Here is a 13,784-nt window from a genome sequence, read left to right on the forward strand (position 1 = left end):
GTTGACAGCTCAATTGTATGGGATATCAGGTAATATGGATGGTGATATGGCCTCGATAGCACGAATCGCTTGATATCAGGTGATATGCGGTGTAATGTGAACGGGGTATAAGGTGGTTCAAGGTTGCAAAAAGCAAGCTATCTCCTAGAAATCCTCATACAAATTTAAAATGCAATTCGATAAGCGGAGTCAACCAGTAATTGACTGTACGTCACAGTCGAAATATATATTTGCGGACTGAATTTCAATATTTATTTCCAAAAAATTTAGTAGAGTATAACGGAAACCGATAACTATTTCTTTGATTGATCTCAATCACTCTGTCAAGACGCTCGTTATAGATTTTCTAGATTTGACAATGGCATCCATGCCAAATGAGCCAAATAGGTTTTTAAAGTTAAAAAAGAGCATTGCGGGTATCCACAAATCTATTTCCTTTCTTAAAAATTGTTTGAAATATCATGTCACTCCCACGAGTCATAGAGTAAAAGTTAAAAGTCCTATAGCCCCCTCCATTATGAAACATATGGAACGGGAGTGTTTGAAAAGTAGCATCAAGTTTCTTTATAGTAAACTTAGCTCCACAACTCTGGAATGTTATGCACTTCATTTAAAACTTGCCAAAGAATTTCCTTTTGAATTTAAAAATTTTCTAACTAAAGTTAAAGTAGCCGAAAAGTATGAAGGGGAAAGAAAACGAAAATTGGGATTGAAAAAGTTAAATCAACTGCTTCTACGAAATAACAGTAGTAGAAAGACAGCCAAAGTACACCTCATTGACGACTTTGTGGTCAATAGGTCTTCGTACGAGTTTTCACAACCCCAGCAAAATCTTCTAAATATGGGCCTAAATTTCGCAATTCCTTCACGACCCAATATTGAACAATCGATCATCGATATAGAAGCTGGGATGGACAGTTGTAAACTTTCCACAGAACAAACTGGTGAAGTACGCCAAATTTTTTAAAAATTACTAAGACACTGCCACGTCATTAAAATTCGGCTGATTTAAAGACAGTTGGGGAATTACGTAAAAAACCTGTTTTCTATTTAAAAGCAGATAAGGGGAACAAAACCGTCATCATGGACAAGTCTGACTATGATGAACAAATAACCCAAAAAATTGATAAAGGTCCATATTGGCAACTGCGACTTAATCCTCTTGCTGATATGGTAAAACGTGTAGAAAATACAATAAAAGAATGCAAACCCGTTTTGGGTAATGCGTTACAAAATCTTCGTGTTTCAAATCCAGTTCTTCCAAGAATAAAGGGTCTCCCCAAAATTCACAAACCTGGAAATGAAATGAGAGAAATTATCTCAGCGGTAGGGGCTCCCACAGAAAAATTGGCTAAATGGCTGGTAAAAGAATTTCGAGCCATGCCCCATAAATTTCCAAGTCGATCAGTAAAGAGCACCGGAGATTTCGTTAGAAATTTAAGATCCTCGGGTAACATCCAATCTGATGAGATAATGGTTTCATTTGACGTTACGGCCTTATTTCCTAGCGTTCCAGTGAATGAAACCTTAAACCTTTTAGAGGACTGGCTTCTTTCCCAATATTTTGATAATACTTGGAAAAAGAAAGTTGACAGTTTGTTGAAACTTTCACGCCTTTGCATGAAAGAAAACTACTTCACATTTCGTGGTAAATTTTACAAACAGACTAAAGGGGCACCAATGGGGAATCCTCTTTCTCCCTTTCTATGTGAGCTCTTCATGGCAAATATAGAAAGTACATTAGAGAAGAGGAACATCTTACCGATTCGATGGTGGAGGTATGTGGATGATATTTTTTATATTTTGAAAAGGGCGGATCTTGAAACTCTTTTCATATCCCTTAATAATACCCATAAAAAAATATAAACTTCACAATTGAAAAAGAACTTAACAACAGACTCCCTTTCTTGGACGTCGTTGTAGTCAGAAAGTCTACGGACTTGGAATTTGAAATTTATCGGAAACCCACGAATACAAAACGGGTAATACCTAACACTTCAAACCATCCCTTCCAGCATAAAATCATATGATCCACCGCATGGAAACTTTACCTCTAAGTGAAGTAGCCAAGCAAAAGGAACTGGAATATATTTTCGAAATTGCTAAACTTAATGGCTACAATGAAAGTATCATTCAAGCCATTGTTGATAAAAAGAAGCGTGCTCAAATTCGGAAATCTTTTACAACACTCACCCCAATAACAGAAGATCTGAAAAGGGTAGCCGTTGAATATGACGTTAACTTGACACGCCCACTTCGTTCAAAATTTAGAAAATTTGGGATGGATATTGTCTACACTAGTAGAAATACCCAACTCAAAACAAAATTAGGGTCTACCAAAGACCCTATTGATACCCTGAACAAAGCTGGAATTTATAAAATTGCATGCAGTCACTGTGACATGGTTTACATTGGACAAACTAAACGTAACCTAGGGATACGTTTCAAAGAACATTTCGCACAAGTGACCAAAGCAAGTAAAGTTTCAACAAATGCCCCACCACACCATTTCAAATCAAAAGTGGCTGACCATATTTTTAACGAGGAACATCCACTAACTTCGGATAACATTCACCTCCTCCGCCCCGTTAATAATTTATGGAAATTAGACGTAGCTGAAAGTTTAGAAATTTATAAACAACACTCATGCACGCTTCTCAATAAAGACGCAGGTAATCACCCCTCATGGCTATTCAATCTGCTTCCCAAAAACCCCAGACATGGTACGGTAAACAATCGACCGCATAATTCCCTACCTAACTCCAATTAACGGTGCTAAATTTTCATTTTTACCTACTACAAATTAAAAAAACAGGATTTACGCTTTGCTCTTTACCAGTCCACATAAGCACTGAGGAAGACTGTACGTCACAGTCGAAATATATATTTGCGGATTGAATTTCAATATTTATTTCAAAAAAATTTAGTAGAGTATAACGGAAACCGATAACTATTTCTTTGATTAATCTCAATCACTCTGCTAAGACATTCGTTATAGATTTTCTAGAATTGACTTCCGATAAGTTTAGGATTTTTGAGGGCTCAAATGGAAGCAATAAAATTTTGTTCTGGCTCTTTGCTATCAAGTTTTAACATTTCCATCTGACGATGAACCGCTTTAATACTCTTAGCCAAGCAACGACATTTTCGATTTCTCGATCCGTGTACGAATGGCTGTTTTAATGAGCCAAATATTTATTCGGTGTATAAGGCAATACCCTTCTGTCTGACAGTTCTGCTGCTCGTTCCATGATTTTTCCTTCGCCTCAGCGCCTTTACTCAACCCAGCGCAGAGGGCATACGAGAGAAGAAAAAAAAGCCAAACTTTCCGCACTACACAAGTCAAGTAATGGCGAATGTCGATCGTAAGTTTTGCTTGGCCTTTGATTTTGTTGTCTTGTAAGAATGTAGCTATGTGTTTCAGTTTTTTTTCTCGGTGAATGAAAAGTTTAATGAGTTTGTTTTAATTCAGTGCTGCAAGTGCTCTGTAATTAAACAATGGTTTTGCTTGCAATTTGTCTTTTGTTATAGTTTTGTTTATAGTTGCAAACCTTAGCGTTGGCAATCATTTTTTAAGAGCAAGTTTTGAATGTTATAAAAGTTAATGGTTTGCTGTTTAATCAGAATCGGTGTTAAGCTTGAGAAAGACGAGTGGAACGAATTTTGTTAATAATGGTTTCAAACCTTCACCAACAGGAGACAACATGCTAAACGAAGAACAAGAATCGTCTCAGTCGAATAGTTCCAACGGATCCGAGGCCATCCTACACCACCATCAACAGCAGTCTCTGTCTGGTGGGGGTTTCCAGTTGAAGTCGAGCATTCTTCGTCAACCAGCGACTTTCGGTTCTGGACCTGGTGCCGGAGGAGGGCTTGGTGGATTGTTTGGCAGCTGCTCTTCGTCTACGGGACCGATCAATAGTTTTAATCTAAAACCGAGTGTACTCAAACCGTCACACTTTGGTGGGTTCGGAGGCTTCGGGGGAGAGAAAAAGAATGCCGAGAATAGTCAAAACAGTGACAATACTGTTGCGTTGAATCCTTTCCTTAAAACACAAATCAGCGAAGAAGAGCCAGAAGCGAAAACGCAAAACGACGATAAAGATAAAGAAGATACTGCCGATCCACTGTCAAAGCTAAACCGCGCAACATTGCCGAAGTCTAATCTTTTTGCGAACGTGAAATCTATCAGCGAAAACACGGGATTTGTGTTCGGGCAAAATGTTCACGAAAGAGTTACCGGAGAGAGTGTCCAGACAGACGGTTCGAATCCTACGGCCGGGCTGTCCTTTTCGAGCACCGTTACCAACAACAGTAACGATTCGAATTCATCCAATCCGGCCGGGGTGGTCGGAGGTAATGCTGCGGCCGGCAATGCCACCTCCGGGAGCAGACTTGATGGATCTAATGACGAAAGCCTGGAGGAAGCCGCCCGCCGATATGAGGAAAGTAGAGGTGCCCTGAAGCGAAAGTTTGACGAGGTGGAAACCATAACCGGAGAGGAAGATGAACGGAATGTGGTCGAGATCAACTGCAAACTGTTTGCATTCGCCAAAAGCAACTGGGAGGAGAGAGGGCATGGCACACTGCGGCTGAACGACAAAGACAGCAAAGAGTCGCGAGTCGTCTTTCGACAGTCCGGTAATCTTCGTGTGCTTATCAATACTAAGGTGAGCTGGAAATAGATTGTTTTTTGATGGTATTCTATTTTATACTCACTCTTATCGTTTTCAGGTTTGGGGTGGAATGACTGCCGATCAGTCCAGCCAGAAGAGCTTGCGCCTAACCGCCATGGATACTAATGGCCAAGTGAAGGTGTTTCTCATAATGGTAAATGACAGTCTCCGTTGAGGATTTTTCGAACCTAGTTAAAACACGTATTCTTTCAGTCCCGACCGGATATAATCACTAAATTGCACAAAGAGCTCACCAAGCGCATTCAGACGGCTAAGGAGCTAGCCACGGAAATTGATCACGAGGATGGCAAGGAAAATAATGTGGAAAATGTTGCCACCGGCAAACCGAATGACGATGAGCCGCTGGACACGCCAACGAAGGACGAAACGGGCAATGAAGAGCCAAGTCCAAAGAAGCGCCTCAGCTCGTCGTCCTAGATTTTCTCTGAAATCTTCAACTTCTCTCCCTATCTTTGTCTTAGCCCTCGCTGGCACTGGTGTAGAAACAAAATCTCGAATGGCTAAGCCGGAGAGCCGTTTTTCCAGTCTGTACTCTTGATTGCAAAATTTCCCGTTCGGTTTTTGTCTCCGATAGGTGTTGTTATTTTAGATATTGAATAGTTCCGTAACGAAATCCATTTGGGAGATGACACCAGATCAAAAGCAATTGGAAGAAATCACACCTCATTCACCGTAAAATCAATCAGCGTCTTCTAATGAAGAGCAGTTGAATGTTAATCCACACATAAAACAAAATATGTACTATCGCAAAAATGATTCAAATAAAATGTGCTGCATTATGTACTGAAACTCATTTCACTGAAAAATACAGTTTCAAAAATATTTGAACTTTCTTTTATTAACATAGAAGAAAACCCATTAATCAAGTAAATCTTTATTGAAACAATTTCCAGCTCTAATCCCGTCTCTTTTTTCGATCCTTATCGCGATTGCTGCTACCTCCGGCCATGGCGTCTTCCTTGCGCTTCGGTGCTTTCTTGGCCATGTTCAAGAACTGATCCAAACCGAACGGATCCTCCTCCTTCTCGAACTGCACCGGTCCCTGGCGTGCGGCCGGAGCCGACCGATCCGTACCGCTGAACTCCTTGTCCGGAACGAAACGTTGCGTGCTAATGATCTGATCCAAGTCCGCCCCGTACGCTTCGTTGTCAATCGATTTACTCGGTCTGTACAGATGCGTGCCAAGGGTACCGGAATCACGCCACGGTTTGTCATACACATTGTACGCTTCATCGTCCCCATAGCCGGAGTCCATGCCCTTGGAAGTGTTAAACAGACGCTGATCGAACTGCGCCTCACCGGAGAGGGAAGATTTCGCTGGCATGCCCAGTGCGATCTGCTCGGAAATGTCACGTTCTCGCTCACGCTGCAACTTAGACCGCTTATCCGGTGCGGCACGAGCCAAATTACGATCGCGAGCACGTTCACGGTGTCGTTCCGCTCGTATTTCATCCCGCTCGCGCAGTTCCGCTGGAATGATTAGTGGATCGCCACTAGGACCTGCCGCCTCACCCGGATGACGAATGCCAGCGCGTTCCTCACGGGCACGTTGAGCCATTTGTCGCAACATATCCTCTTTCTTTTCCTTCTCTTTCTGCGCTAGTTTCTTCTCCAGCTGAGCTCGAGCTTCCACGCCTTCACGAGCTTTACGATCCGCTATGTACAGCGATTCGGCCAACTTTGCAAATTTCTCATTGATGTGAACCTGCTGCAGCCCACGTCCATCCGCCGCCAGACGCTTGTCCAGTGGAATAGTGTAACCTTTGGCGTTCTTCCAGTTGGAGATGCACGGTGGAACTTTCCACTCTTTTTGTTCCTTTACCGTCACTTTCCGGGTTGGTGAGTGCAAAACTGGAGCAGGCGGCGATGGCGGACCCCGAGGTATTTTCTTATTAATTCGAAAGCGTGGCGGTTCCATAGGATCCACCTGTGCCTCTACCATACGAATCACTCTCTGCTTCGCCCCGGAATTAAACGCATCGCCCTGCTGGGAAGGCGTGTATCGAATATACTGTGCCGGAGCTTGCTTCTCGGCTGCCCGCACTGGCATAGCCGAAACTATCTTTTGATTGGTCAATTTTTCCAAAGCTTTCCTAGTGTTCTCGGTTATATCGTTGATAGTTTCCTGGTCGGGAAGTTGCAATTCCTCAGCATCCTCCGCCAAAACTTCCGCAGGAAGCAACTGATTTATATTAGAGTAAACAATCTTATCCTTCGAGTGTCCTTGTCGAGCGATAGCGTCATATTTGACTTTACCACTCTGGTCCAGTTGCACGGCTAGTGCATTGGATTTCTTGCTCGCATTTCCCGGAGCACCCAATCCTTCAAAAAAAATATCATTCATTCCACATTCATCACTCATATATAACTTAGGAACTTACCGAGTGGATATTGTGCTACGTGGATTTCGGGAAAAGCACCACCATCACCGAAATCCGCTTCCGTTCGTGGAATCCATCCCTTTCGTTGGCCATACGGTGGGGCTGCAATCTTTGCACTCACTAGGGCACCCATCGAAGGAGTGCCCTTGGCAATATGTTTACGTTCATCGTCTCGATCCCAGACGGGATTCGACGGCGCGGGTAATATGCTAGACAGGGACATTATACTAACGGCATTGGTAATTTACCGAATAACCCGAATTAAGACGCACTTTACTTGATTCTAGCAGGAAAAATGCTCGCTTTACTTTTTGTTACTGAAATTCTTCTCTAGAATCGAGAGAGAAAAGAAAATGTCCACTTCGATTTAAACGTCAAACGGGGACGGGTGGTAGACAATTGTACCGACATGAATGAGGCCCAAAAGCACTTAACTGGGAACGTCATTTAATGATATTCCCACAATCCCACTATATTAACTTCACGCACAGACTTCACGTCTTTGCGAGATTCAATAATTTACTCTTCGCTGCTTTATTTTAACTCTAATCTGATTAGGATCTACTCAGTTTGGTATTCTTATGCAAAATGTCAAAAAGTGAGTAATCGAGTACTGGACAATTGAGTAACATTAACCCAAATTTTCATAATTACCATGTTTACTCAGTTTTGAGTTATTATCCATGATGTTTACTCACCCCTGAGTATATGTATATGTCAAAAGTTTTCAACAGCAATATTATCGGTTTCCGAAGAACAATTGGTGTCGCTTTTTATTCGTTGGCTAGCAGTAAGTATCTGATCTGTCATCAAATCAATAATTTCTTAATCAATTAATAATTTCAGCCCAACATCAGTATTGCAGAGGATTTGAAAACACCTAAAAGATCTCTTCAAAATGAACAACCGCATGTTGTATGTTCTACGATGCCGTTTAAAGCCGGACTTTTATTCGTGATAACAAACGGAAACATTTGTATTGATGTACAGTGCTCAATAATCGATGCAATTTAAATCCTTCACAGTATTAGGTGACGAATGATGACGGATTATCTGGCACAAAAAAGTAAGTCACAGTTCACGGGCAACTGTCAACCGGTTGGGTGCCGCATTCAATGAAGACACGGGAATGATTTAGTAAATTTTCTAATGTTTCGATGAAAAATAAATCTGTGTTTTTGATTGTTCTGAATTTATTTTATTCATTGAGTCAGATTTACAAAAAACAGAAATCATTAAATTTCCGTATTTAGGCAAACTGGGTAACTTGTACTCATTTTCGTTAATTTGTGATTTGCATGAACAGAGTAGATTCTACTCAGTTTTTGACGTATGACGCCCTTACTCAGAAGTGAGTAACCGTAAAAGTACCCTGATTAGGGTACCTCCACTTTTTTCAAAAGTGGGTGATATCTAACTCACTTTAGAGTAACAAAAAATGAGCTTGTACCGTAAAAGCAGTTAACTTTGTAAGTTTGTAAGTCTGGTCCAGAGCATTTCTTTGTTCCACCAGCTCACCTCGTTTTGACCTAGAAGCAACCTAACTGCTGTCAAAATTCTTCTTTATTAGGTCGATTTTTACCCAGTTTTGTCCTGCCGTGCTGCCCAAGGCACTCTTTAAAATTTGTCATCTTCAACCCACCACAGCACGTGCTAAGTTCGTAAACAATTATCTGGCATCTCTTTCTTACTTGCGTCGTAGATCGCGATGTCGTTGCTTTATTCCTCGGCAGTTTTGCCCTGACATAGTGGAATATAGATATTCACTATAATGTCGAAATTATTCAATTCATTAGGGTACCGTAAACTGGAGTGACTTTGATTACTTTTTTGAATGTATCTTAAATATTTTCAAAATATACTGAATACAATATTGTTTGATATTTTTAAAATAGACTTTGATCACTTCATTATTTAGATGAATTTGGAGTAAAACTTTGCTGCATCAATTAAATTCAACAGCCGAAACCGACCTAAATCTTCTAAACATATAAAAATGCAGCTCTGTCTGTCTGCCTGTCTGTCTGTCTGTCTGATTCATATAGGCTTGGAAACTACCAAACCGATCGGATCGAAATTTTGTATATAGGGGTCTTAGAGGCCGGGAAAGGTGACTAAGATAGTTCGAGACCCCTCCCTCTTCTGCAAGGGAGGGGTCCCATACAAATGAAACACAAATTTCTGTGGGGTCCCATACAAATGAAACACAAAACTAACCAAGCAAATGAAACCAAATTTGGCATGTGGATGTTTTTAGGAGTAACAAATATGTCCATGTTGGTTCGACACCCTTCCCTCCTCTGGGAGGGAGGGGTCCCATACAAATGAAACACAAATTTCTGCACACCTCGAGAACTAACCAAGTTAATAGAACCAAATTTGGTAGGTAAATGTTTTTAGGTGTAACAAATGTATCCATAATGGTTTGACACCCCTCCCTTTTCTACAAGGGAGGGGTCCCATACAAATAAAACACGGATTTCGCAAAGCTCGAGAACCAATCAACCAAATACAACCAAATTTGGTATGTGAATGTTTTAAGAGGTAGCAAGTATGTCCATAGTGGTTCGACTCCCCTCCCTCCCCTCCCCCTCATAACAAATGAAACACAAATTTCTGCTCATCTCGAGAAATAACCAACTAAATGTAACCCCTTTCTCTTCTATAAGGGAGAGGTCCCATGCAGATGAAACTCAAATTACGCACAGCTCGAGAACCAATCAAGCAAATATAACCAACTTTGGCAGGTGAATGTTATTAAGTGTAACAAAAATGTCCATAAAAATATCCAAACCAGAATGACGCTCACGGGTCAGAAATTGTCTCCAAATGCCATTTTTAAATCCAAGATGGTGACTTACGGTTCCTGAAAAATAGCCCAATGTGATCAAATACCACCCAATATGAGTATCACCGAATCCAGAATGATGCGAGGAGCTATAAGTTGACCTTAGCTGGTGTCTAAGTTGAAAAATGGCAACTTCTGGGAAACAGCCGAAAATAACCGAATACTACTTCATATGGATATGTCCGTAATCGAAATGATGTAGAGTAGCCAAGCACTGACCCTGGACACCATTTTGAATTAGAAGCTGACCACTTTCATTTTCTTTAAAACAACGAAAATAAGTGAAATGCACCCAATATATATCCGGAATAGAGGTCATGTACGAAAGCCAAATGTCGAGGATGTGGTTATTCCGTATAAACCAATCATTTTTAAACGATATAATTCAATCGCAAGGAATCAATGAATTTTGAATGTTTGAAATTATTAAATTAAACACTAAAATAGGCGGGACGAAGTTTGCCGGGTCAGCTAGTGAGTCTATAAATATGGAGAGCAATTTGGGGGCCATTCACATTCTACGTGAACAGTTTATGTTGACGAATGTCCAAGATTCATACAAAATTTTTAAAATATAAATGAATGAATATCCACGGATAAAAAAGTTGATCCAAAATCATCAAAAGCTAGTCCACGTGAAATATGTCTTATGCAATAGGGCAGCGGTTCTCAACCTGTTTTTTGTTCGGGTACCCCTTGGTGATATTTTTCATATCGATTGTACCCCCTGGCCTGGAATGTTTTCGCAGAGTGGGAGAGAGTAGTGATAGATCATGTTGCAGTAGTCTTGTTTAGGTTTCAAATTAAACTATGGTTTGGTTGATTGCTACAGTCATGTTTTAGAGCAAGATTGAAAAACAAATGAAGTATTTTAGAGAAAAATTGCTTTGTCCGCCATTACTGATTTTTCTTTCGCGTACCCCCTGAAGGCTTTCGAGTACCCCCAGGGGTACGCGTACCCCAGCTTGAGAACCGCTGCAATAGGGTGTTTTAGGGTTATTTATATTATTTTTACTTTTGATTAGAAATGTCAAAAGAAATACATATTCTACTGACTTTTCTTAATTTAAACAGCAAAACTATTGAAAAAATCGATTTCGAATTTTAACAACTGTAAGTGGTTTTAAGACATACCCTACCGTTAAGAAGTCATGACACAGGGAGGCCAGGTCATTTTTCAAATATCCACACTCCACAAAACAATGCCTTTATACATAGGAAATCTGTAAACACGGTCCCCGTTGAAAGTTCACAAAACTTTCAGTGACACATCAAATCGAGTGCGGTTAATCAACCGACTATTAGGCTTCCACTTATTCACACGCGCTCCAATGTTTTCAATATCAAGTCATGTCTACACATCTGGCATCCCTATCATGACACGTAAACCAGGGTTATATTTTCCATAAGCCAGCAGCAGAAATGTCACTTTGCTTACTATCAGAGTGATTTTCCCCAAAAGCCAGCAACAGCAATGTCACTCTGCGCACTACTTGCCAGTTAGTGAAAATTTAAAACAAATATATTTTTCAATTTTAAAATCAAAGAAAACTCGTAGATCATTCGTTGTTTTGCTTTCGTCTCGATTAGACGCAAATTGTTCATCTCCGTTTGAGTTTGCAAAATAACAATACACGAGTTATCGTACGGGTGTTTTTTTGTCGATTTGTTCTTGTGCTGCGCGATAACAATAGCCGGTAGTTTATCGGCAGAAACATCTTCTGCACACTGGTAGGGGCAGGCTACCCCGCCAGTGATCCGATACGCAGCTGATATATCAGCAAGAATAATTCTCCCGCACCGCTGTTACCCCGCTAGCAGCACGGACCACCATACGATCGAGCGAGTGGAAGTCAACTACAAGTGGCATCTACAAGGTCGCGTGTAGGATACGGCCACTGTGTCACAACACGAAGCTGGATCGTCATTGTTTGTTCTGCGGAGACGTTCGATTAATCCTACTATCAGCCGTGAGGTCGTGACTTAGACGTTCGGTGAAGTATTCACTTTAGAATTTTTATCATTATTATTAATAGTATTATTATTATTGTTATTATTATAATTAATATTACTATTATTATTATTATTATTATTATTATTATTATTATTATTATTATTATTATTATTATTATTATTACTATTGTTATTAGTATTAGTATTACTGCCTTTTTTTTATTTTGATCCATTGTAGTTTGAAAAATTGTTTTAAAAATTTAATAGCAACTACTTGACCCCCCCCCACATTCGAATATTTATCGTTTGTGTGCGGTAGAGCGTAACGCTCCCGCAAAATGGACGACATGCAGGTGCAACTATTCCTGGATGTGGAAACAACTGGGGAAGAGATTGAGATCTCCCCCATCAATTCCCCTCTACCTTCCCCGCTACCTAGCCCCGTACCAAGGGTACCGGCAACACGGGTGAAAGCTTACCCAGATGCTTCGAAAGGTCCGTTCGTAGTTTACTTCAGGCCCATAAAGAAGCCTCTAAATATAATTCAAATCGGCAAGGACCTGGCAAAACAGTTTTTGGACGTAACCGAAATTACAAAGGTTAGACCGAACAAACTGCGAGTTGTTGTGAGTAGCTTGAAGCAAGCAAACGCAATTGCTAGCTACGAGCTCTTCACGAGAGAGTACCGCGTGTACATCCCTGCCAAGGACGAGGAGATCGACGGTGTGGTTACCGAAGGAAGCCTCACGGTCGATGACATTTTGCGTCACGGGGTTGGCTGCTTCAAGAACCCCCTGATTCAAGATGTAAAGATACTGGATGTCAAGCAATTGCATTCAGTATCCATCGAAGAAGGGAAGAAGAAATTCTTCCCTTCGGATTCCTTCCGTGTAACATTCGCCGGATCCGCACTGCCGAACTACATCTCTTTGGACAGGGTTCGTCTGCCTGTACGCCTGTTCGTACCGCGGGTCATGCATTGCCAAAACTGCAAGCAGTTAGGTCATACAGCCACCTACTGCTGCAACAAGGCACGCTGCAGCAAGGGCGGAGGCAATCATGCTGAGACCGCTTGCAGTGAGGATACTGAAAAGTGTCTTTACTGCGAGGGAACTCGGCATGACCTTTCGGCGTGTCCCGCGTACAAACAGCGCGAGGAAAAAATAAAGCGTTCCCTCAAGGAACGATCAAAGCGCTCTTTCGCAGAAATGCTGAAGAGTGCTGAGCCACCCTCGACAGGAAACATCTTTTCCTTTTTGCCAACCGATGAGGGTACATCTGACGATCCCGTCGAAGGGTGTTCTTATGCCATGCCAGAAGGATCTAGGAAGAGGAGAATGATCAACTCTCCTAATCTTTCTCGCAAAGGTCGCAAGATAACCCCTAGCGGAATGACCAATAAGCCAACACAAGAAGGAAGCGGTGAAGAAAAACCGAAGCAAGTACCTCCCGGTTTTAATTTTAAATCAAACCAGGAGTACCCACCGCTTCCTGGGGCACCAAAAACCCCTCGTGCACCCATTTCTCGATCAGAAGATAAAAAAGAAACAGGGTTCATAAAATTTTCTGATATTGTGGACTGGATATTTAAAACATTCAACATACCAGATCCCCTACAAAATATTCTTCTTGCCCTTCTTCCTACAGTGAAAACCTTTTTGATGCAACTAGCAGCAACTTGGCCTCTCATTTCAGCTATCATATCTTTCGATGACTAATACGGCGAAAGAGGTTAGGAATTTTATCACTGTATTACAGTGGAATTGCAGAAGTATCATCCCCAAATTCGATCTATTTTCTCATTTAATAAATACATACAATTGTGACGCATTTGCGCTCTGTGAAACCTTTCTCAATTCAAACGATCAACTCAATTTCCACGATTTTAACATTATTCGTCGAGAT

At 41.1% G+C, this 13,784-nt stretch overlaps 2 protein-coding genes and 1 long non-coding RNA gene across 4 annotated transcripts; 2 read left to right on the forward strand and 1 right to left on the reverse strand.

Moving 5' to 3' along the window:
* Nucleotides 1–3,208: 3,208 nt before the first annotated feature.
* Nucleotides 3,209–5,519, forward strand: LOC129734055 (ran-binding protein 3). The gene is made up of 4 exons (XM_055695776.1): nt 3,209–3,365; nt 3,697–4,670; nt 4,735–4,830; nt 4,890–5,519. Exons 1-4 carry the CDS (start codon nt 3,350–3,352, stop codon nt 5,112–5,114), a joined length of 1,311 nt encoding a protein of 436 aa, XP_055551751.1. The 5' UTR covers nt 3,209–3,349; the 3' UTR covers nt 5,115–5,519.
* Nucleotides 5,520–5,555: 36 nt separating this feature from the next.
* LOC129734054 (puff-specific protein Bx42) lies at nt 5,556–7,457 on the reverse strand. Its single transcript, XM_055695775.1, has 2 exons — nt 7,079–7,457; nt 5,556–7,019 (listed from the first exon to the last, which is right to left on the reverse strand). Exons 1-2 carry the CDS (start codon nt 7,299–7,301, stop codon nt 5,593–5,595), a joined length of 1,650 nt encoding a protein of 549 aa, XP_055551750.1. The 5' UTR covers nt 7,302–7,457; the 3' UTR covers nt 5,556–5,592.
* A 113-nt stretch (nt 7,458–7,570) lies between these two features.
* Nucleotides 7,571–8,270, forward strand: LOC129718160 (uncharacterized). 2 transcript variants are annotated; one of them, XR_008726814.1, is made up of 3 exons: nt 7,571–7,676; nt 7,746–7,868; nt 7,925–8,270. It is a non-coding gene; the product is annotated as an uncharacterized LOC129718160 (long non-coding RNA). The 2 variants fall into 2 exon arrangements; XR_008726813.1 differs by having other exon boundaries at nt 7,583–7,868.
* The last annotated feature ends 5,514 nt before the right edge of the window (nt 8,271–13,784 follow it).

This window comes from Wyeomyia smithii, chromosome 1 (assembly GCF_029784165.1).
Source record: "Wyeomyia smithii strain HCP4-BCI-WySm-NY-G18 chromosome 1, ASM2978416v1, whole genome shotgun sequence".
Lineage (NCBI taxonomy): Eukaryota > Metazoa > Arthropoda > Insecta > Diptera > Culicidae > Wyeomyia > Wyeomyia smithii.

What these genes read in the sequence shown, in the direction of transcription:
- LOC129734055 (XM_055695776.1), top strand. An exon ending in GTGTGCTTATCAATACTAAG is followed by an intron (nt 4,671 to 4,734) that starts GTGAGCTGGAAA and finishes TATCGTTTTCAG; the next exon opens with GTTTGGGGTGGAATGACTGC. An exon ending in TGAAGGTGTTTCTCATAATG is followed by an intron (nt 4,831 to 4,889) that starts GTAAATGACAGT and finishes GTATTCTTTCAG; the next exon opens with TCCCGACCGGATATAATCAC.
- LOC129734054 (XM_055695775.1), bottom strand. Translation starts at nt 7,301, where the DNA reads ATGTCCCTGTCTAGCATATTACCCGCGCCGTCGAATCCCGTCTGGGAT. An exon ending in CGTAGCACAATATCCACTCG is followed by an intron (nt 7,020 to 7,078) that starts GTAAGTTCCTAA and finishes TTTTTTTTGAAG; the next exon opens with GATTGGGTGCTCCGGGAAAT.